This window comes from Bombus huntii, chromosome 13, assembly GCF_024542735.1.
Source record: "Bombus huntii isolate Logan2020A chromosome 13, iyBomHunt1.1, whole genome shotgun sequence".
NCBI classification, from domain to species: Eukaryota; Metazoa; Arthropoda; class Insecta; order Hymenoptera; family Apidae; genus Bombus; species Bombus huntii.
Window position 1 is genome coordinate 177,225 of NC_066250.1, and position 21,555 is coordinate 198,779.

The window sequence follows — 21,555 nt, forward strand, 5'->3', positions numbered from 1 at the left end:
CTAATATGGCGTCGAAAAAACACATAGAACACCCTACAAGTGCTCAGTTTTACATAGTTATAATTTTTAGGCCTCCGTATTCCGTAATTTCATACGTGCATATTTGGGTTGTATATATCGAAATACATACACAGGATAGCAAATAACCATTTTATCATATTCATATATTTAGGTAGATAGGAGTATGGTTCATGAAAATCTGCTTTTAATCTGTGCCTAAATAAGTACTTAAATATTTAAATAAAATATCAGTAGTGTTAATTAAGTGGATTTACAATTAAGGGTGGTATTTAAGTAGGTAAAGTGGATAAGTAGTATATTCTTTATTAGGTGTATTTCATTGTTTAAAAATATTCTTAAGTCCGAAATATTTTATATTGTTATAACAGCGAAGGTGTAAAATATCGATACACATACGAAATACTATCTCGCGAAGAGTTATAATATGATTATAACCAAACTTTTACTTCCGGGTTTAGTTTTTCGCGCCGCTTTGCTCAGTGTTCTTGTGGGCAACGATCAAAAAGGCTGAACGTTTTACAAACGCGCGTCAAAAGGAGAACTTTTTCAAATTTTCTAATACAAAATTAGTAAATGTTTGCGTAAATTCTCGTCCTGAAAGTTCTATCAACATCACACCGAAGATAATTGGTAATCAATTACTTCGTGGTTACGTAGGTTACGGTCGTAGTGGTAGTAGTATTAGTAATTGAGAAAAAGTAGAATTTTTATTATTTTCCCCTTTATCGTTCTTTTTATTGTCAATTATATTGTTATATAAGATACTAGAGAATGCCTTTGATTATTCTCGCAGTAACGAGAGTGATAAAAAGTGTTAAAGAAGAGAAAAAATGAAATAAGAAAAGGAAGAACGAAGAAGCGACGATGGCAATTGTAAAGAAAGGTACGAATTGTTTAATACGTCTATACAGTGGTTTATTAAAATAACATTTATCGAAACAACATTTTGCTCCTGATCATCGATATTAATATGTTTAACGCCAGTACGTTTAAATATGCTTAATAGTAACAGAAACGTTTTGGAGATTTTACTTTGTCATTAGTGTCGTGTGTACTTGACTCACAATCAAAGACGTATGTATGTATGTATGTATGTATGTATGTATGTATGTATGTATGTATGTGCAATAATATGCGTATATCCGACATATGTATGTACGTCGTGAAATTGATGCGAAAGAACTACGAAATGAAAGGGAATGAAGAAAATATTTATAACTTATGTGTACATACATAATATACACATATATAACGAAAGCAGTTAGAAAAAAAAAAAATATATATATATATATATATGTTTCTGTTTGTTTCTTTTAAATCTTTTCGTGTATAATATTCCATTCATATAAGATAAGACATTGAAACCTGGATAGAACAAACAGACATACAATGCAATATTCGCAAAGTGTAAAGTATATTAGGAATTAATGTATACGATATACACACATGTTTCTCGTGTGCTTTTCATGTTTCGTGAAAACTTTCGATTACGTAGGACTGTTTCTGCGCGAAACGAAGATACATACATACAGCCCGTTTCGAATTTCCTTCTGTCGTATCAAGTTCTTTCGTTTCTATTCGCTCTTTTCGATTAAATTTAAAATTTGTCACACACGAGACGGTTACGGTAAGAATTCTTTTACTCCGTACATTCCTACGTGAAATCAAACGATCAATAACACATACAGGGGCGGGGGGGAAATCTCTGTTTCGAGAATATAATTTCGCAAGAATCGCAAGTCTTAAAAAATAAATATAAATCAAGAAAGATGTAGGCACTTGATTTTTTACATATAATTTTCACTTTCTTTCATGATACGAAATTGTATTCAACGTATAAAAGTTCTACTTTTGTTGAGGGGGGTGAGGAAGAGGGAGGGTGGGTGGTGATGACGGTGGTACTTGCTCCTTCCGGAAGGAGATGCGTGTCTTGGAGTCCCTGGAGGAAATGTTCAATTATCATAAGTCGAGCAAATAGTTCCTTACCATACGCATCTAGTGTGTCGTACGTAGTTTGGTGTTGCAGCGGATCTTTTTGCTCATCTGTTTCGTGTACCGATAATTTTACGTAGATTTTCTAAATAATCATTTCATGCAACATTTGCCATAACGACGGCTTTCAATTAAATACATACGTCGTATCAGCAGCGTAATCAACAGCGATCGAGTTACATCTACCGAAAATTAACGAGAGAATCGTGTGACTGAAAACAAAACGGTTAACGTTTCGTTAGCCGAATTTCTTTCAACCTATAACAAAAGAAGTTGAGTTATCGAACCGCGAAGGGCTGCTTTCTTACTTTGTCGATCGATCTTTCTTTTCGTTATATACGCGCGTTATATTCTGCTTACAGATCGTACACGATCGTGAATGAATTTACCGTTAGCAACTTTCTCAAGTCGGACAGTTTGAAAAATCGGCATTCGCCACTGATAAGATACGAAACTAAGAGAAGTTTTCGCTTTACTGTAATACCGAAATGCTAATTACATATCGACGTAGTTGCGTTGTTACGCGCAAGTGCAAACGAATTATTCCAAGTTGTCAAGTCGGAAGATCGCGTATTATGCGAAAACTGCGTTACATTTTCGTTTTCTTCCCCCGCCCCCTCCCCCCCCTAGTATCGAACACGTATTTTCTCTCTGAGGCAAAGTACTCGTCATTTCTGTTTCTCGCTCGTCAAGAAACAATTTTAGGATACGTTGGGGCGAGTCGTGGTCGCATTTTTAATAGATAAAGTAGGCCTCGTCTGACTTATTTTGTACGTACTATTACCTAATATGATCTGAGTTTTGTCGAAGTTACATTAATGTTACGTATACTGCGTTAGAATGTTTTGGAAGACATGGCGAACATTCGCTCGAAGAAGAGAGAACGGAGGAAAAAATACAAATATTATTTACATGTCGATAAACGGTGACCCAGCATTTTAGTGCAAACGAATTATTACGTACGTACATGGATAGTTTTTTTTTTTTTTTTTTTAAACGATGTTTATTAGTAGCCGGCAATCTATCGGCTGTAATTCGAAGTGAAACGCGACAGCTTTATTTGTTATTTACACGCGTAGCGTTAGTAAAGAGTTGGTGTTAGTAGATGCGATTGTAACGGAATACACGTGATTTTGGAAACGGGTATTTCCCAGACGTCATTTTGCGGACAGATTTCTGTTGTGTGTACGTAACACGTTCTGTAGTAACTGATAGACGATTGGCTCGTAATTGTTAGAAAAACTGACGACGATTCGATATCCTCGACAACGAATGACAGAAATAAATTGACCTCAGAGAGAAATTAGAGATAGGTAAGTATATACGGCATGGAAGATATAGAGATAAAGCGGTTCCATGATTTAGGAACCACCTGGGAAATTGACATTGCGCGAAAGCATACGTCCCAATGTTCGCATACTTTTCGTTCTTAATCGCGGATAAAAATCTACATAGTTGTCTTTTGACGGTCAAAGGTTACACGCATCCATATACATATATATAGTATGTTTTTAATTACAAAAATGATGTCACTACGATGGAAACATGTTCCTGTATTATCTGCAAATAACGGAGCTGATCCGTATATGGATAGCAATATCACGATGGAGGATTTACACAGGCGAGAGTTGGGTAGGGGAGACACTGATGTTTATTTTGCTTCTCAATCGATTATAGAATTTTCAAGGTATCGTTAATTCGCTACCAATGACGCTTGGCCGTTGAATTACTTCCAACGAGATAAATACAATTTGCACAACGAAGTAATCAAGAATTCGTAGAAAATAATTATTCGTATACACATATTATATTATATAGGTATATAAATCTGCAATCTCTGGATGTCGAGTTTTATTTGCAATTTTTTATTCATTGCTACTTACTTGTATTACAGTTCTCTCGTTCTAACTTGTTCCTTCGATCGACGTAATGGCTTTCTTTACATTCGCATGGTTCGCTCTTGAGAGTTATGAAATTTGCGTTTCTACACGTTGCACGTGAATCGTAGAAAATGAACTATTGCTTCAGGAATAGAAATAATTAATCTGTTTCGTATTTTGTTATTAGAAAAAATAGTGTAATTTTTATAGAGGCAAATGTAGAATAAGCGGTACGGTACGTACGGTACGCTTTTATATGTGTGTGTGTGTGTGTGTGTGTGTGTGTTTTAAATAGATATTTTGCATTGTTTCAGTATGATTAAATGTTACATTGCATTTTTAAACTCTTAACATTGTACATTAATGAATACAATTTTTTTTACACAAAAGCTACTAAGAATTCGTAATTTTGTAAAATGGTAATGCACGATAGGGGGATAAGTGCAACGTTATTGCGGGATCGTATAATAGTACAATATTATCCTACCACGTAATACATATACGAGTTTTCGACGTACAGTAACCTGTATTTCGATTAATTTCGAAAATAGATGCTCCAAACAATCGTAACTATACACACCGCATGCATTGTATCGTGTGCCTCGATTTACTTACTCTTTGTATACCGAGTTGCGAACAATACAGGTCTTAAGACGATCAACGCATATTCTACAGTCGTTCACGAAAGTAATGGAACATTTGTAATTCAAACTGTTAATAAATAAAATATGCACTTTAAACTAGAACTTTCGAGATAACTGCGATAAGGCGCAAATCGATCAACACGAGTAAAACTCGTACGTAAAAGATATACGTAAAAGTATATACGTGTACACAGAGCGAAACATCGTTTCGTACGGTCGAGAAATTTTACAGGTCACGATTTTTATAATCCATCGATAGAAATAGCGACATCGTGAAATTAACGACAAGGCATTGATATAATTAAATAGATAGCTCTGCAAATTTTCTTACGATCGTGATTCGGAACACGTTTTGAAAAAAAAAGAAAAAAAAGAAAAGAAAGAGACGTGTATGGTAGAACCGTGTGGAATAATCGGAGCAACGGTTGGAACGTTACTTTGAAAACTGCAGTGACTAAAAATGTAAAAGTGCGTCATTTATTTGCCAACACTTTGGATCGCGAGCATGGCGATAGTTTTCCCGATAATTGTAATTATTATTTTCGATGATATATCTAATCTGAAAAGGTTGGTCCATTCTAACAGCGACTTATCGGCATTTCACTCATCGGCATCGATTCGATCGATCTTCTGCTGGTCGGTTTATCCAAACCAGCCGAATATGGTCCGATAGATGGGATTTTGGGAAGGCTAACCTCGAGTTGCAATCGCACCACTTATCGATAATCTTGCACGCACACGTGTGCCATTGCATCTTGTTATGCTTATGAGCGGCCTAATGGGATTCTGTGCTTTCATAGAATACAGGTTATCGATTTCTTTGTTATCCGTTGTAGCACTTTCCAATATTGCTGTCGCTTGTAACGAGGCGACTTTGAAACGCTCTGCGACACACGAATCAACGACAGCTGTGTATGGTTGTGGCAGATATAACGAAACACGATTCGCAATTCCCCATCGAACATGTGTACGTGTATATATCTGGTACGTGAAATATATGGTACGTGCTACGCAAATACCAAAGCCTTTTCCATTTTACGATAATTCGTATTTCCAAGTCTCGAGATGATACGCTCTGTACCGTTAATTTCTTTACTCTCGCATATACGCGTATATAAGGGCAACGAAAGATTGGCAGAAAGTAATCGAAACCGGTTGAACTTGATATTCTTACCCGTGATTACCTTACCACTTCAAATTACCTTTACCTTTACTTTTCTCTTTTTATGTCTACACATATAGTTGATCGAATCATGGATCGAAATAAATTAATAGAAAGATATATTTTTCCGTTGGACCGAAAGGAATTTCTTATGTCCCGATTTCTCTCGTTATATGGTCTCACGTTGCGACTATTTCGTATCACGAGCGATAGGAACGTGTCCTACGTGATTTATGTAATCCAAGGTTCTCGTAAATAAAAGCAACGATCGACTTGGATGGTGGTTCAAGGTAACCACTATTCTGGTATCAGTCATCGAGCGTCTATCGAGAGCCAGATGTATATGTGAAATCGTTTCACATGCGTTTGGCCTATAGCTTTGATTATAACCTTTTTCGATATAATTGATTAAACATTAAAATTAATTTAATATAATTTAACCGTTGTAAACCTTTTCGATGAATTTTTAAGCCAAACAAAGTACGATACAGCTGTAAAAGGATAAATTGGTTTAAAGGAAAGAGAAACTATGAAAGAAGGGGAACGATGTAAAGATATAAAATATGAAAAATAGTGTACAACTATCTTTTCACATCATTTTCAATAAAAATGTTAAAACCAACTCTTATCGTAATACCTTGACCATTCGTCATTCAGATTATCGTGTTTTTGTTAATATCACGTCACTTGGTCATTTCTTAAAAGCTTATTTCTTGCCGAAATTGAATTCTTCGCTTTTAACAGCGTTAACTTATACTCTCATTCTGCTAAATTTCTATGTTTCAATTTTCTGCCAATTATCTTTTCACCTGTTTCTTAGAGTTTCTTGAAGCGCGTAACTTCGTCCTGTAATTCGATAGGAAAAAGTATCTTTACCCTCTGCCTGAGCAAAGAACTTTGTTCAAGGGTTTCTCGTTTTTCTAGAAATTATAATTGCGTTACTCTGTATCTAATATAAAAGCAAAAGGTATGTTTTATACTCACAAGATATAAAATATGTATATAATGTACGATGTAAAATATAAAATATAGATATATGATATTAGAGAGATATTTCAATTGATTTAAAATCTAAAGTTAGGTGATAATAAAACTGTCGCATAAGGATATTGTCTTGTGTATTTATATTATCGAGCGATTCGTCGATTATTCAGATTGTTCGGAAAAACTGAACGGAAACTGAACGGATCAAACTAAATCGACGATTGTCCATTTCTGGTTGCGTTACTTTTTTCTCTTTTTTAACTTGTACAAGTTGGACAGAGCTAAGTTTCAGATTTCTGTACTCGGCTGTTTTCGCGAATAAATATTTCGCAGAAACTTTTCAACGTGAATAACTGCTAATCGTAATCGCTGGCAGTCAATTCGGTTTGAAACGATCCTTGATACGTGTGTACCATATATACATGGCTGAAATTCCATAATCGATAGCGCGGCGAAGCGAGGGGCCATCGAATAATAAGGTAACGCTATTTTTGTAGAATCTTTGCTCCCTTTCGCAACCTCCCGAACCATTTCATCCCGAAACTTTCGTATCATGTTCGAACAACGTGTACGCGTTGTCTTGTGAATACGTATATAATAATGCAAGTATACGTACGTGTATATGAATCATCGCGAGACGAGACTGTGGGATCGTGTTCGACCGATACAAATAGTTCAACGGAGAAATGTTTTCTTCCGCAAAGTTGCGAGTTTGCAGAAACGTTAAACGAGAACGCGTTATCCGTTTTCTTTGGCCGTCAAGAGAGTGAACGAGATACGATAATCATAGCCATTTCTTACGAATTATGTATTTTCCATGTCCGAGACCTGCTCGAAGGAAAAAGATTTCAAACCTAACTACAAGCCATAGGGCATCCATCCGTTTGTGCCTCTGTAAAGAAAAAGTTACACAAAGATTTATCTCTGTCTCGCTTCCATCGAATACGTTCGATCGTACCGATCGCACATCGCGGATCAGAGAATCCGGAGAAACATACATACTTTTTTTTTATACATACTTTGGAACAAACGAACGATCGCGCCATCGGCTGATTTACTCGTTCTCATTGATGGTATCGATCTCATTGCTTTCGATTGTATCGGTTTCTTCTTTGAAAACTACGACTGCCGATAGAAAAAGCGATCAGCGAATCGGCAAATCATTTTTGTTCCTTACGAACGAAAAGGCTAAGACGACTAGGATTTAGCAGTGCCGCTTTGCGCTTTGTCGTTCTGAGCTTTGTCGAAACCGTCGATTAACGTTTCGATGATGAATTTGATCGTCACTTTGTAGGTGCTCTCCACGTTCTCCGAGTATCGATCTTCTAAAGTTCGCTTCACGGCTTCTAAGAATGGTTGCTCGATTTTCTGAAAATAAAATTCATTGAGAGAGGAATAGGAGGGTGCGGGAGAGAGAGAGAGAGAGAGAGAGAGAGAGAGAGAGAGAGAGAGAAACGTCAAATGGGTCAAAGTCGAAATAAAATTCTTAACATTTACGAATATTTTTAGCTAATTAATCGTTCGTCTCCCGTTTAATTTCGTATATACGTTCCTATAATCGTTAACGAATGCCAAGTTTAGTAACTTGTAGACGATTTAGCGTAAAATGCTAGTTATACGCGTTTCCGTGTCCGTTGTCCGTTTAACGCCATCGATCGAGTCGATATCTGCAAAAGTTTTACAAACCATAACAACATTACCAAAAGCATCGTGCAAAGTATTACATACAAGTTTCAACGTAGCCTTTCGATCAGACACGATCAGACTCGAAAACTATTCGATCCATGTTTGATTTTGTGATATGTTTACTTATTTAAGTAATATCGCACGATAAAGATTATATTACGGCTGTAGTAGGTGGAAGGTTCGCGATTCGATCGGTGTTCGATCGAACCAGCCTAACGAGGAAGCGAACGGTCGCCTTGAAATCGTCAACAGAGTCGGAAGAAGAAAAAAGTAGTATCCCGTCTGTTGTATGGTACGTGTAACGTCGCTACGGTGTATCACACACGGTATACCATACGTATTACTGTCCAAGTTTGTTTCGGTGAAACAGAGGTATCTCGTATTTTCAGCAGCGACTATAGAACGTAACGAATCTACGAAGGGGACATTCGAGACGCGAGAAAATCGGAAATCAAAGAACTTGTTTATTCTACTATCGTGGACGAGAAACCGTAGTATAGCAACTGAACGTTGGACAAAATCTCGATGCCCACGCCGAGACGTTTTATTCGATCTTTGATCGCGTCGCTTTATCACGTTCTAGTACTACAATTTTGGAAAAATGTTCATACATTTGTGAAATAGTAACGTGATAACGAACGACGATAGGATTTCTTGGTATCGATAATATCAAGTATATAACAAGTTACTTTTTACGAGCTTACCCAAAAGTACTGTGGATTAAAGTCAGGAATCTTCGTATGCGTGGCTCCGACTTGATGAAGACAGGTGAGGAAATCATCCATATTGTCGAGTCCTCTGATACCTTCGTCCAGAGCAGCCATTACTTTTTCCGCGTGTTTGCCCAATTCTACCATATCGAAGCGCTCCTCTTTCGATTTCAAGTCGAGAAAACGCGAAAACATTTGCACCAATTCCTCGTTTTCTTCGAACAACCTGCGAATAAACGAGAGAGTGAACTTACAAAAAGTCGAAGCTTGGTATCCTACTTTCTCTGTCGTCAGTAGTTGCTTCGCGTAGTTGTTTTGTAATTAACATTGGTGGAATACACGCGCGAAACTATGCGATACTTTACCGCAATTTTTATACCGTTTCCTATTCTTTAGTGATAAATAATATATTTCTAAAGACGCGACGAGAAGAGCAAAGTGTCCAAAGTTGAGAGTAAATTTTGTTAAATGAAAATTATACCGTCATTTTGTCTACGACTTTATTCTATATTCGAATAAAATCGTGTTTCAACGTTTTTACCGATGACAAGGAAAAGTACTTTGTTTTTCTTGAATTCTGTAGGCGTCATAAATCTTGTACTTGGCCTTTAGGGGATAGAAGCTTTTACGATATATCCTGTGTACTTTCTCCGAAAGTAAAACTCGCGAAACTTGGTCCGTGACACGGTCGAGGCAACGCTGTTGTTCCATAAGACTTTATCTTTGTTTCCTTGCTTTACTCGCTTGGCTTTATAGCGACCGTTTCCTCGTTTTCGCGTCAGATATCGTTTTTAATTTTCATTATCATTCGTTTATTGGTGTTTTATTCGCGTCTGTCGGCTTAGCACGACTTCCGGCTATCCATCGCGTTAAACTTTCTCGTTCGATCGCTTCTTCTACGGCTATTTTATTTCGTATACGCGCACATGCATATGTACGATACGTAGAACGTTAAAAGGTCCCTAAAGTCTTCGTTCTCTAGTTCTCAACGTTCTCGTTTAATATGAACATTTTAAAATCTGGGACCGACGAAGCTTATCTCTTTAGGTAAGACGAGTGTCGCGCGGCATCGTTACTTGCTATGCTTATAATAAGTATTTCTGTCTCGAGTCTTATTCGAATCGCGTTTCTTCTGTTTCTACGTTTAATTAGCCGTACCGTCACCACAAACCTATCTATCTCTCCAACGACGCGTTGCGCTTCGTTTTCTTCGGTTCTTAAGCGGCTAAAATTTTTAGTTTCCACTTTGTAGGAGGCTGGTAAGATGTCGAGCAACGAGTTTACAGATTTGCTTTCGATATGTAAATAAAAAAAATTATTAACGCATCGCGCGTTTATCATTATTATACGTATAACCTACTTTACAAGTGTATGTAGCAACGTTATATAGCAATATGCAACTTTGTACATAATACGTAACTTTGTAGATGCGATGCAACGTAAAGACACATTGTACGTGTACGTGTACGTGTTTCGTGTGTATTGGTGTCTGGAACGAATGGAATCGATAGTAAGGAACTTTGATAAGGCCCTTGAGACGCGAATAGCTTTTCAAAGGTAATTATCGACTTTGATGTTTCGTAATCGATTCGCCAAATTTGTTATATTCGTAGTCTGCACATACGGATGTGTACGATCACCGTAGGTGAATCGCTCGAGACGCGACGTTTCCCAACTTAGATGCCAATTTAACGAACGAAACGAACAATTGTCGAAGAATTAGATCGGTGTAAATACCGTGTGTAAATATCGTGACGCATTGACGAAGAATGGAGTAAGCAATAAGAAGGAGGAACAAGTTATATCGATGCGTAGGATGCAGGTAAAAATAAATAATAAAAAGGTTGGCTCCGTGTGCGTCAGAAACGCTTCGATACGCCGGTAACGAACGATTGTCAATTTCCAACGGCTATCGACCGTCGTTTGTCGCATCTGTGAGTAACCCAGCGAGCATATACGCAACGCGACACTCTCTTTTCGGTTTTCCACCAACGGAGAAAGCAGAGCATCTACCGTCGTTAAAGAGAATGGATCGTATCCAGCAACTGGAGCGCTATCGATCACGAAAAAGGGCAAACATTTCGTTTCTACGTGTACATGTTACTTGTCAACTACGTTGACGGTAAAGACGCGTAAACGATAGCTTCTTTAATAACGCGCTTCGTTATATTCGAAACGATATCGAGCTTTGCAATTTCAAAATGTCCGCTTTTGTGGGCAAAGTTCTCGTTTTATTTATTTACTCTTTCATTTTCATTTGGATAGAGCTGCAAGTACGATAGAACGAACGTCGCTTACTTGTTTCAAGACGAATATCTTGACAATTTAAATAGTAGGAAATAGTAAGAAAAGAAAGAAAACGGCGAAAAATTTTGCGATAAAGAGATAGAGGTAAAGAGATGGTCGGAGGAGTGGAGTTGGTTAGGAGAAACGGGTTAAGTCTGAAAGAAAGCAAGAAGGCGTACGGACGAAGAAAGACGGAGAATAAGGAGAAAAGGAAATGAAAGGAACGAGAGGAACGAACGATCGGTTTGAAAGCGGACGAAAAATAACAGGGAGAATGGAGGAAAAAGGAAGAAACGGGATAGACTCGTTTTCACGTCGACTCGCCTAGAAATGACAGACACGAACGCACTATTTCTGCGCTTGGTCACGCGAATAGTCTGAAAATGCCAATACGAGGAAGTCCATTGTTCGTTAACAGCTGAGACAGAGAGGGAGAAACAACGATCGCCTGCGTTTCACGTCGGAACCTTCAATCCTCGAACGCTCGTTAACATTGAGAAACAGAAAGCAAAAAAATAAACGTGGCCGCGTGTATCGTTTAGTTGTTGTTAATCGCTGTTTATTCGTTACGTTTGCCGTTTCACGAATACCTTGGCGAGGCTATCGTCGAGGCTATATTATCGCGAACCTATAATCGACACATCGATACCAGAGATAGAGGGACGAAAAATTCCACCATACTTTTAATACGAATTCACATGAATTCACATGAATTCACATGAATTCACATGAATTTAATTACATACTCTGATAATAGTTTATTTTCCGATTAACAATCGAGCGATATTTGTCAGAGCGTACAGACCACGATTTCGATTCGGAATCGGAATCGGAATCGGAATCGGAAGATAAATCTGTGCAAAGATACAAGTGGAAAATATACAGACCATCATTGTTCCACGCTTCTATGCTCTGCTCCGTGGTTGATTATTGGTTGACGGAGGGTCGAATCTGTGCGGTTTTTTCCTCGGTCCACGATAAATTATTTCAGGGTAGCCCTTTGTAGGCATATCCCGTACGCTCTAATTACGCCGAGAGTGCATCGATATCAGGAATCTCATCAATTCAGTAACAAGTGGATAGATAAAGATAGAAAATAAAGGGAGTGAAAGAGATGGACGCGTGTACGCTAAAAGGGTAGCAAGTAAACGAGGAGCAGCGAATAATGGAATCATTTGTCGTCGAACGATATCGGACATCGGCGAGGAGAGCGTAATTAGATGGCGACTAAACTTACGAATCCTCCTTTGTACATATGTATTTGCTTTTTCTACTCGGATTTTTCATCTTCGCGGAACGGAGACCAGCGACTATCGTAAATAGATTGTTTGCTGGTAATTCCGAAAACGACGAAACGATAAAGTAAATGTAGTATGTATTATAGATTGTAATTTGATCACGATACCTGTAGTAAATTATAGTTGTAGGCATAATCGTTTCATAGTTAGCCGAGAATATGTTGGTCGTAACATTCGATCATTATATCCGCTCTGATTGTTTCTCTTGTACGTGTACATGTATATTAAACGCAATTATCGATTATTCGATAAGTAAAATTATTATTCGCTACCTTGAATTATTAAATAATCGATAGCTGTTATTCGCGTTACATTTCGTTCGACTCTGAAACATTCGTAGAATAGAGAATCTATCTTTGATATTTTCTTTTTTCCTCTTTTAACGGATATTTTCACGGGCAATTAACGGGTAATTCGATAAGACATAAGAGATACGACTCTTTCGCAAGACTATGTAATTCACGTTCGACCAATGAAATGAAAATTTGTATTCGCAATAGGGTTGAGAGTAAAGATGATCTCCTTCCCGTTTCCCCAATAATCTCCTTTATCGAAGCATCTCCATCATTTTCCAAAGTTTGTCGTTCGGGGCTAGTTAACGTTTCAAGGACGCGACTGAGGAATAAATTGGCAAATGGAAATCGTACGCGACTCGTAAAATACGAGTTTAAGAAAAATGAAATTATGTGCGAATTTCGTCGTAAGAGCGAAATCGATGAAGAAAGGAGAACCGAGAGTGGAATACCGAGTATAGGTAAAATCTAATATTGGATGATGTGTTATAGCGGAGATTTCGGGTCTAACCCTTACCTGGATTATCGATTTTACTTTTATAAGCGGTGTATAACGCCGTTCGTGTATAGGAAATTATTTAGAATTGCGTGTAACATTGGAGAAGCTGCTTGTTATCTACAAAATAATTTAACAACTTACGATAGAATTTCAATTTTGTCTGTTTCTTTAACACGTTGATCGCCAACGAACAGTCTTGCGTGTTCGGCGAAACGGCCTTCCTAGCCTAATTTCTACGCATTCTTACACTTTGCATCAGTTTCTCTTAAAATCTATACGCGTACGTATATTTTCGTCGAAATTTATTTTGCCATCTTTCGAGATGCCATATTTTTTTCTCCTATTTGCCGCGAAAGAGACAAAAGGATAGCTTCGATCGAATTATAGCTATATAACCATATGATATAAAGTACATCTAACTCGTAACTACGTAGTAATACGAATAAATAACGAATAGCTCGTTACTCTTTTCCTTATAATTAATTTCCGTATAATTTCTTTCGCTATATAGCGTCTGGTAAACGATATATTCGTATTACTTGAAAAGTTGAGAGGTTATTATTCGAAAAGTAAAGCGCACGACACTCTTGGAACAGCAAGATCGATCGTTGATATTTTTATACGCGGAATTTACTACTTTGTAGGAGGAAATGGCAAGACGTTATCTATATCGCGAACATGGTAGAGATAGGTAGAGATGCGAGGAAAACGAGCGCTGGAAAAGCAACGTATAACGATCGTATCGATAATTTATTACTTGCGACTCGCCTGTAATTAATATGCAAACATCAAACGTAACATTTCGCGTTTAAACAAAAAAAAAAAAAAAAAAAAACTGTCATTCAGAGTCATTTTTCGAAAATTGAATTCGAAATTTCGAAATTGAATTGAATACGCCGATCGCGCTCGGTTATTGTAGGCCAATATCTAGAAACCTATCGTTGTTTCACGAACGATGGAAAGGCTCAGAAGCCGACATATAAAGACAAACGAAAGGAAATTACGTGCGTTTGACAGAGAAGAAACCGAGGATAAAATCTAGTATCCGTGGACGAACGATGAAAGAAAGAAAAAAGAAAAGAGGCAGACGAGGTAGTTAATTATCCAATTTAATTATCTGCAAAGGCCTCCTTTCGTGACCCGTTATTTTATTTATTAACTAGGTGCACATTTTCTTCTTTTATTTCCGTTTATTTATTTCAAATATGTATCGAATTCCTTTTTTCCAATTCGATGGATATGCTACACTTTCACGTATACGATATCTGAATATATCGTATGTGCAGAATGTCCTTGATTTGTTTCCTCTACGATAAAAGGAGAAGCACGTCGGTCGACATGCCGCTACCATGCGGTAGTTGGTAATAGGTGTTTGTGAATTTCGGAGGAATATGATTCGTACGCTTATAAAGTTGCAAGTTCGTTTGAAACGGATGTTATTTCGGTGCACGTAAATTCTGTTATCCAAATGTTTTTATTACTAACTCGAAACCTATCGATCCGAACGTCAGTTGGACATTTTAGATGGTAGAAAACACGATATACTAGTGATTCTTATAATACGTGTCTGTGATCTCGCGGAAGATACAAGGAAAGGTTGTAACGAATGTGGAAGAACATGCGCTGTTTGGAAATGTGCGTTCGATGTAGTATGAAATAAATTATCGACTTGCGTAATTCTCTTAATAAAAATATAAAATCTCCTTAGAGCGGAAATTTTATTACGCGATCCATCGAGTAACCGTGGAATCGAATCGCCATATAAATGGTTATAAACCATATAATCCCCTATAGTTTGTCAGATTAATACGATTAATTTCCTTGGATTAGAAAAAGTTAACAGGAACGATTATACCGCCGATGGTATCTCATTGTCTTTTATAATATACGGTCTCTGGAGAAAAGGTTAATTCGTCCGTAACCGTTAGCTTTATCCGCCTTTAACGATATCGCGTACAAGTACGGATGTCGCAAATGGGGAAAAAGATATAGATAAGACTAAGCTCTAAAGGGGTGGCGAGTTTCTCGGATATCGTAATCGTACGATATCGGATCTCTACTTTATCGGCCACCTCTTAAGGAAATTGTAGGTAGTCCGTGAATCCTCGTCTCCCGTTAAACCGATATAACAGTTCGAACGGACGAAACGTTGACAACTGTTGGGTCGTTATCGCGCGCTAATGATAAACGACGAAAATTTTAGCGACAACGAAACTAAGAACCGGCCGATTTCAGTGTTTTAACGGTGCATTTTGAACGTTCGACTCGATACTAAACACGACGATAGAACGTTTGTAATAACGGAGAAACGAAATTGACTAATAGCATCGTTTTCATCGTTTCGGTCATCGTACAAAGTCTTTCGAAGAAACGCCTACCTTTCAACAGCATGGTTCTATTTCTTATTTGTTTTTATTTCTTATTGCTTCTCGCAATTAATTATATCGCGCGTTACTTTATTAATTATATTACAGAGCCACGTACCCTTTCTTCTATCTCTGGATTCCAGTGATATCGTGTACTTAATGCACGCTCTAGTGATACGTAATTTTTATAGAACTTTTCTTACGTTTAATGCGTTACAAACCTCATGAGCATAAAGACACCGGTCGTTTCTAGCTTTCTGGAGACCGCTTTCCAACTGGCCATAACCGTAAATTTCTGTTTCGCTGTTAACGGAAGCCGTGGGTCCGTGGTGGGTTGATTCGGTGTGGCCAATTTGCTGAGTTCGCAGCCCATGTCGAGTATCGGTGATCTGTTCCTTTCTTCTTCGGGAATAGAATTTTACCTTGGAGAACGATCAGTAGATTTGACCGGATCGAGCGGGAAAAATCTTCAATCCTGTACGAAGCTTCGTTGATCTTCGACTCGCTTCGACCATGGAATCTACAGACGCCGCACGGCAATCAATCCGGCCGAAAAACGGACGAGCAAACTTTAATCAAGCGGCGGGCAATCAGCTGGTTTCCCACGGTTTCATCGAATCACTCGCGTTCAAGCGTTTCACTGGATTTTTGCCCCGAAGGATTTAACGTATTAAGAAAAAGGCTAGTCATTTATAATCCCTCGCTCCTCACCACTTGGTTACCACTTTACGAACAATCGATACGAAGCAACGTGTTGTTCGATCGCTTGCGTTCCGTTCGAAGTTAACGTAGCCGTCGTCGTCGTCGTCGTCGTCGTCGTCGTCGTCGTCGAAATCGAAACTGTTACGTTTAAGCGAAAGGTTCAAATCCATTCGTCCTCCTGCTGATCTCCGTTGTTGATAATTTTTCATTTAAAGTTCATTTAAGATACACGTGAAAAACGGGAAACTCGTTCCTCCTTCTCCTCTCCAATATGCTTTATCTTCTGCGAATGTCAAAACGAATCACCGAGTAACAACGATCCACGGTTCTTTTGAGTCTTTTCTCCGGCTGCATCGAATACAACGACGCTTTGTCGAAATATTCTAGCAGAACGACCGCGGCCGAATACTGTAATTAGAACAACTTGCTTGATAAGTGGTAACGATTCGCTTGGTGGAAAAGGGGAGACGGTGGACGTTGCTAAGCGCGAATGCAGATTTAAGCGCGAGGATTTCGAGGTTTCCCGATCGTCAATTTGTAAGTAAAAGAGAGAGAGAGAGAGAGAGAGAGAGATTTGATTTCGATGCGTGATTTATTATATGCGGTTATAGGGGTTTTACGAGATTTCAAGGTGTTCTCGTTTCGTCGCAAACGTACCGACACGACGCGATGTCCAGACGAATACGTACGATCGGTAATTATACGTACGCAGAGTCCTTGAAAATCTAAAAATTAATCGTCTATCATAATATGATTCATCTAACGAGAATGTATGATAAAATTCTATAATTTTCTACCTGAAACTTTCTAGTCCAAGTGGATATTACTCTTCGAGCAAACTGACTTTTCGCCAACATCGTCTGTCTCGTTCGATGTTCATAAATATGTAAAGAAAGGAACAAGAAATAATTACCTCTCTGATAAATAGACCTACCAACTAGCCTAATAAATAGGTAAATGTGGTGGAAAGTATCGATCAACGTGTAATTATCGAATTGCTCGAACGACCAAAGACTTAGCTTTAAGCTTTAAGGCTTTAGCGTAGCAGAAATTAACGAAGATACAAAAATTCTCGTTCGACCGTTAACTTCGTAGCTTTAATTGTTAAAGAGATTCGTTTTTGATTCGGAGTTGAACCGACGGGAAATAATTGGGAGAATTGGGAGAAGAAGGGGAACGAAAGTCTCTTACTCGATGGAGAAACGTAAAACTCGAGGAAGAAGCGATAACGAAGGTGAAAATGATGGAAAAAGGAAAAACGTTTGAAGGGATAATCAGAAGACGGCAAAGTCTGTAACGAAGGATACTTTGCCTCGCGCGTAAACAAAGACACGAAAAGAGGAGAGAGAACGTAAAAATTTGAATAATCTTAAAAGCAGGTTGACCGTGTTACATGGTGTTGGTCGAATGGCTGTAAAATTTGGTATCGAGAAGCGAATAATCGATCCGATTCGCGGATCGAGTACGAGTCTCTTGAGTCGTCGAGTTAACGTTTACGAAACACGATAACGGAACAGTATAACGGAACAAGAGCGTCATGGAAAAACTTGGAAACGGGAAAATAAATACGAAATCGTTTCCCTCTGTTTCACGCTCGATCGAGGAAGAAATGCAAAGTACGATGTTGGTGCTTTGACCAATTTGTAGGAAAAGATCTCGTCGATTATTTTACACAGCAAAGTGTAGACATTAATTAGTAGAAGCAGCACGTACATACGTACATGTACATGTGCACGTATCTATAGATTCCGTATTAAAGCGCAACCATGCGTTACTAGATCGCGGATGTTTATACAAATGCATATTTTTATCGGAACGAACGAACAGAGCAAACGAATAAGCGGAGATTCGTCCTGTATTATGGCACGTAGTTTATTCTAAATATGCGTTTGTTATATCTTCGCACACTATGCATAGCTTGCGCATTTCCCCACATCTTTGTACATTTAAATTTGCCACGAACGCATAGACGTAGATATCCTATACGTATTATGGTTCGATCGTACAGGCAGTTTTAATCGCCTTTTAATTACCGCTTGAATCGATCGTAGCGATTTAACAGAATTTGTTTTATCCGACTCGTAAATTAGAGACGAAACAAGTGGAAGATATCGAGCTTGTCAAACGATGGATGATTGTCGCGCAACTACGTCCAACTACCTGCCAACTATTACCGTGACGTATATACATATTTACTTTTACAGATCCACCTACTATCTTTGTACGGTAGCCGTAGTAACAGCAACGGATAAAATCGGTCGAGATTTTCTTATTTTATGACTAAATTACTCGTGTCGTGGAAAAATAAGCAAGTGGCCGGATGCTTGCGAGCAGCGTACAGCGTACAGAACAGTGTACAGAAACAAGGAAGTGGAAGCATGTTTGATGGAAACGATGAAAATTTCACCCTTTTTCACTTTCTACTTTACAGTTTTTACTTACTTTTACTAACTTTTCTCTGGCTATTGGAAGACCGTTGAATCGACGTGTACGTTAACTAGAAATATTTTTGACGATCACGGGTGCACGAACGCGTATACTATAAAGTTTCACTCCTAAGATTCTGACGATAAGTACATCTCCGTTTGGTTTGGGGCGAGAAGCTTGGTGTAAAAGTATCTCGAGGACTGGGAAAGAAGAAAGTCGAGAAATCAGCGTGACGCTGAACACCGACATCGTGTCAAGCGTTTTCGCACGAATATCAATTCTCGAGACAGTTTTTCTCGTAGGACAGTGTCAGAACGGAAAGAAATGAATAGGAAAGGAAAGGAAAGGAAAGGAAAGGAAAGGAAAGGAAAGGAAAGGAAAGGGAGGGAAAGGAAAGAAACGATAAAGCGACGAAAGATCGTAGTCGGTGTGCTTTTTAGGAAAGCATCGTCCACCGTTCAATTTCCTCTCTTCTCAGAGTAGGGGTAAACGGGGGAAAGAGAGAAGCGCGGAAGAATCACCTGGTGGATGGATGAAACAGGGTTTCTCTGATCCCCGACGAACCGTCAACCGAATCGATTCGCACGATTTACAAGCCACGAGCTACGATTGTCCTTCCCTTGTTTTAAATAGGTCCTGGCTCGTCGGTCAGCGGAGCGCTGCTTCTGCATTCTGTTCCCTCTTCCTCGTTCCGGTCGAAGGAAGAGAGAGCCGAGTGAATATATGGTTAGCGCGCGCCAGTGTCTTCAGCGACGCGTCCTTTTCCCAGAGGAGCAAGTTTTCGTTCCGCATGTGTCTGTACGTGCGTTCCTCGTTCCGAGTAGGCGCGACTGCTGTCGGCGGAGCCGTTCATTCGCCGTTTCCAACGCGGCTACCAAGGACCTATCGCGATTTTCCAACACGTTCTCGTGGTCACGGTTCCAGTTTTCTATCTTTAGAACGTCTCCCGGGGCTCGGATCGTTCGCGTGACGATGATTTGCGCAACCGTGTTGCCTTCAGCCCGGACGAGCCGAGACTGAGCCACCGGTAACAAGTGCTCGGGTCGAGCACGCACATGCGCGCAGCCACATCCACCCCCTTGTCTTTTCCATCTTCCCTTACAAACCCCTTTCCTCTCCTATCGTCCCTCGTCCTCCAACCCCCACCGCTTATTTCCTTCCCCACTCGGCGTTAATCTTTCTCGATACAACCTGCGACCAATTAATCGAGCGCTTTGCGCTTTTCTTCACCGGCCGAGGCAACGAGTTCCTCTTCCACTCTCGAGCGTTTTCGACGTCGCAAGTCGCGTCGGACTGGGTTGCATGGCTGTATATGTAAACCGGCGAGGAACCATGCTCCTTCACGTACCTTTAGCCTCTGAAAAAAAGCGTTACACGTTAGAATAGACGACGTTCGTAATATCCTAACGAATATACTTTCACGCAATTTTCCGTACGAAATAAAATAAAACGAAACTACTCGTGTAAATATATTTTACGATCGTAACCATGTTCACCTCCGAACAAGATGGAACGGTGAAGCGGTGGAACGCTAACCTGGCTACCGGCAGCAGTAAATCCGACAGGTGTGTTTACGTTCGTTAAGGACGCAGGACGAGAGGGTTCCGTGAAAAGGCCGGAAGATGCTCGGCTCGCGAGCACCTACCAATCAGCTGGCTTTGCGTTAATTCAACCTAAAGCCGCGCGGCGAGGTTTCCGTTCTTTTCTCGCAGAGGCCGTTTCTTAGTCAGTTCGTGACGACGCGTGCCCTCGACGCGACGTACCTCTCGATCTCGTTCGATAAATCCATTTTCCCCTGATCGATCCGCGACCATTCCACGACACGCTCTCTTCTTTCCTGTTGTCGTCGTCAACTTGCCGGACGGACGTTCGCTTTTACCCAATTCCCTCCTTTCGATTCGTGTTGATCAATCGGACTCGACCAACGATCGATCGGCGATCCGACCGATAAAATCCGACTGTCTGACAACGGTGAACGATTTCGTGATAATTCGTCAAGTTGGAGCGGCACGGAAAGTTGCTCGGATTCTAAAAAAGGGGAGCGGGAACGCTCGTTCGTATAAAAGTGCGACAAACGATCAACGATCGAACAAGGAGAGAAGATTATCGAAGAATTAACAACATATCGTCGTGATGATAGATATTGTCGCGTCAGTTTGCTATGCAGGCGCGATACGTATGTAAATTTACCGCGTATTAACATATTCGAAATTATCCGATGAAAATTGTTGTTGCACGCGATAAAAGATAATTACGTAATTAGCCCGTAATTATTTCCTTCTATGTGTACGTATCTTTTTGTTCCTAGAACGGTATTTCGTATATATATATACATATTTATATAACGGTACTTTGTCATGTATAAACGAACGACACGGTTACGTGGTTATTTCGCATATTTGTATAAAAAATAAGTGTGAAATTTGCGTTCTACAGTGAAAAACGATGAATGTTGATAAGTACGAGAAGTGCCAAAGATATCGGTGAGGCGAACCTAGACGAAAACAGCGACCCTTTTGTCGGCCAGGTAAGCGCAACGAAAGACCTTGGAAATCTTTTTTGCTTCTTCCACTTGCGATTTATGCAATTCCTACTGTATTCCCGT

The 21,555-nt window shown here is 39.3% G+C and overlaps 2 protein-coding genes across 5 annotated transcripts in view; one reads left to right on the forward strand and one right to left on the reverse strand.

Annotated features, from left to right (window-relative positions):
- Positions 1-2,626: 2,626 nt before the first annotated feature.
- On the reverse strand, positions 2,627-19,961 carry LOC126872308 (globin-1-like). 2 transcript variants are annotated; one of them, XM_050632106.1, is made up of 4 exons: positions 19,472-19,961; positions 16,043-16,806; positions 9,074-9,305; positions 2,627-8,051 (listed from the first exon to the last, which is right to left on the reverse strand). In XM_050632106.1, exons 2-4 carry the CDS (start codon positions 16,192-16,194, stop codon positions 7,881-7,883), a joined length of 555 nt encoding a protein of 184 aa, XP_050488063.1. In that variant the 5' UTR covers positions 16,195-16,806; positions 19,472-19,961; the 3' UTR covers positions 2,627-7,880. The 2 variants fall into 2 exon arrangements, with proteins under 2 accessions (XP_050488063.1, XP_050488062.1); XM_050632105.1 differs by having other exon boundaries at positions 16,043-16,931.
- A 1,423-nt stretch (positions 19,962-21,384) lies between these two features.
- Positions 21,385-21,555, forward strand: part of LOC126872292 (uncharacterized) — a 46,387-nt gene continuing 46,216 nt past the window's right edge. For all 3 annotated transcript variants that reach the window (XR_007691935.1, XM_050632043.1, XM_050632046.1), the window contains exon 1: positions 21,385-21,477. Coding sequence is in view for 2 of the 3 variants with exons in the window: in XM_050632043.1 (XP_050488000.1) it covers positions 21,400-21,477 (78 nt within the window). In the remaining variant the exon portion in view is untranslated. The remainder of the gene's footprint in view (positions 21,478-21,555) is intronic.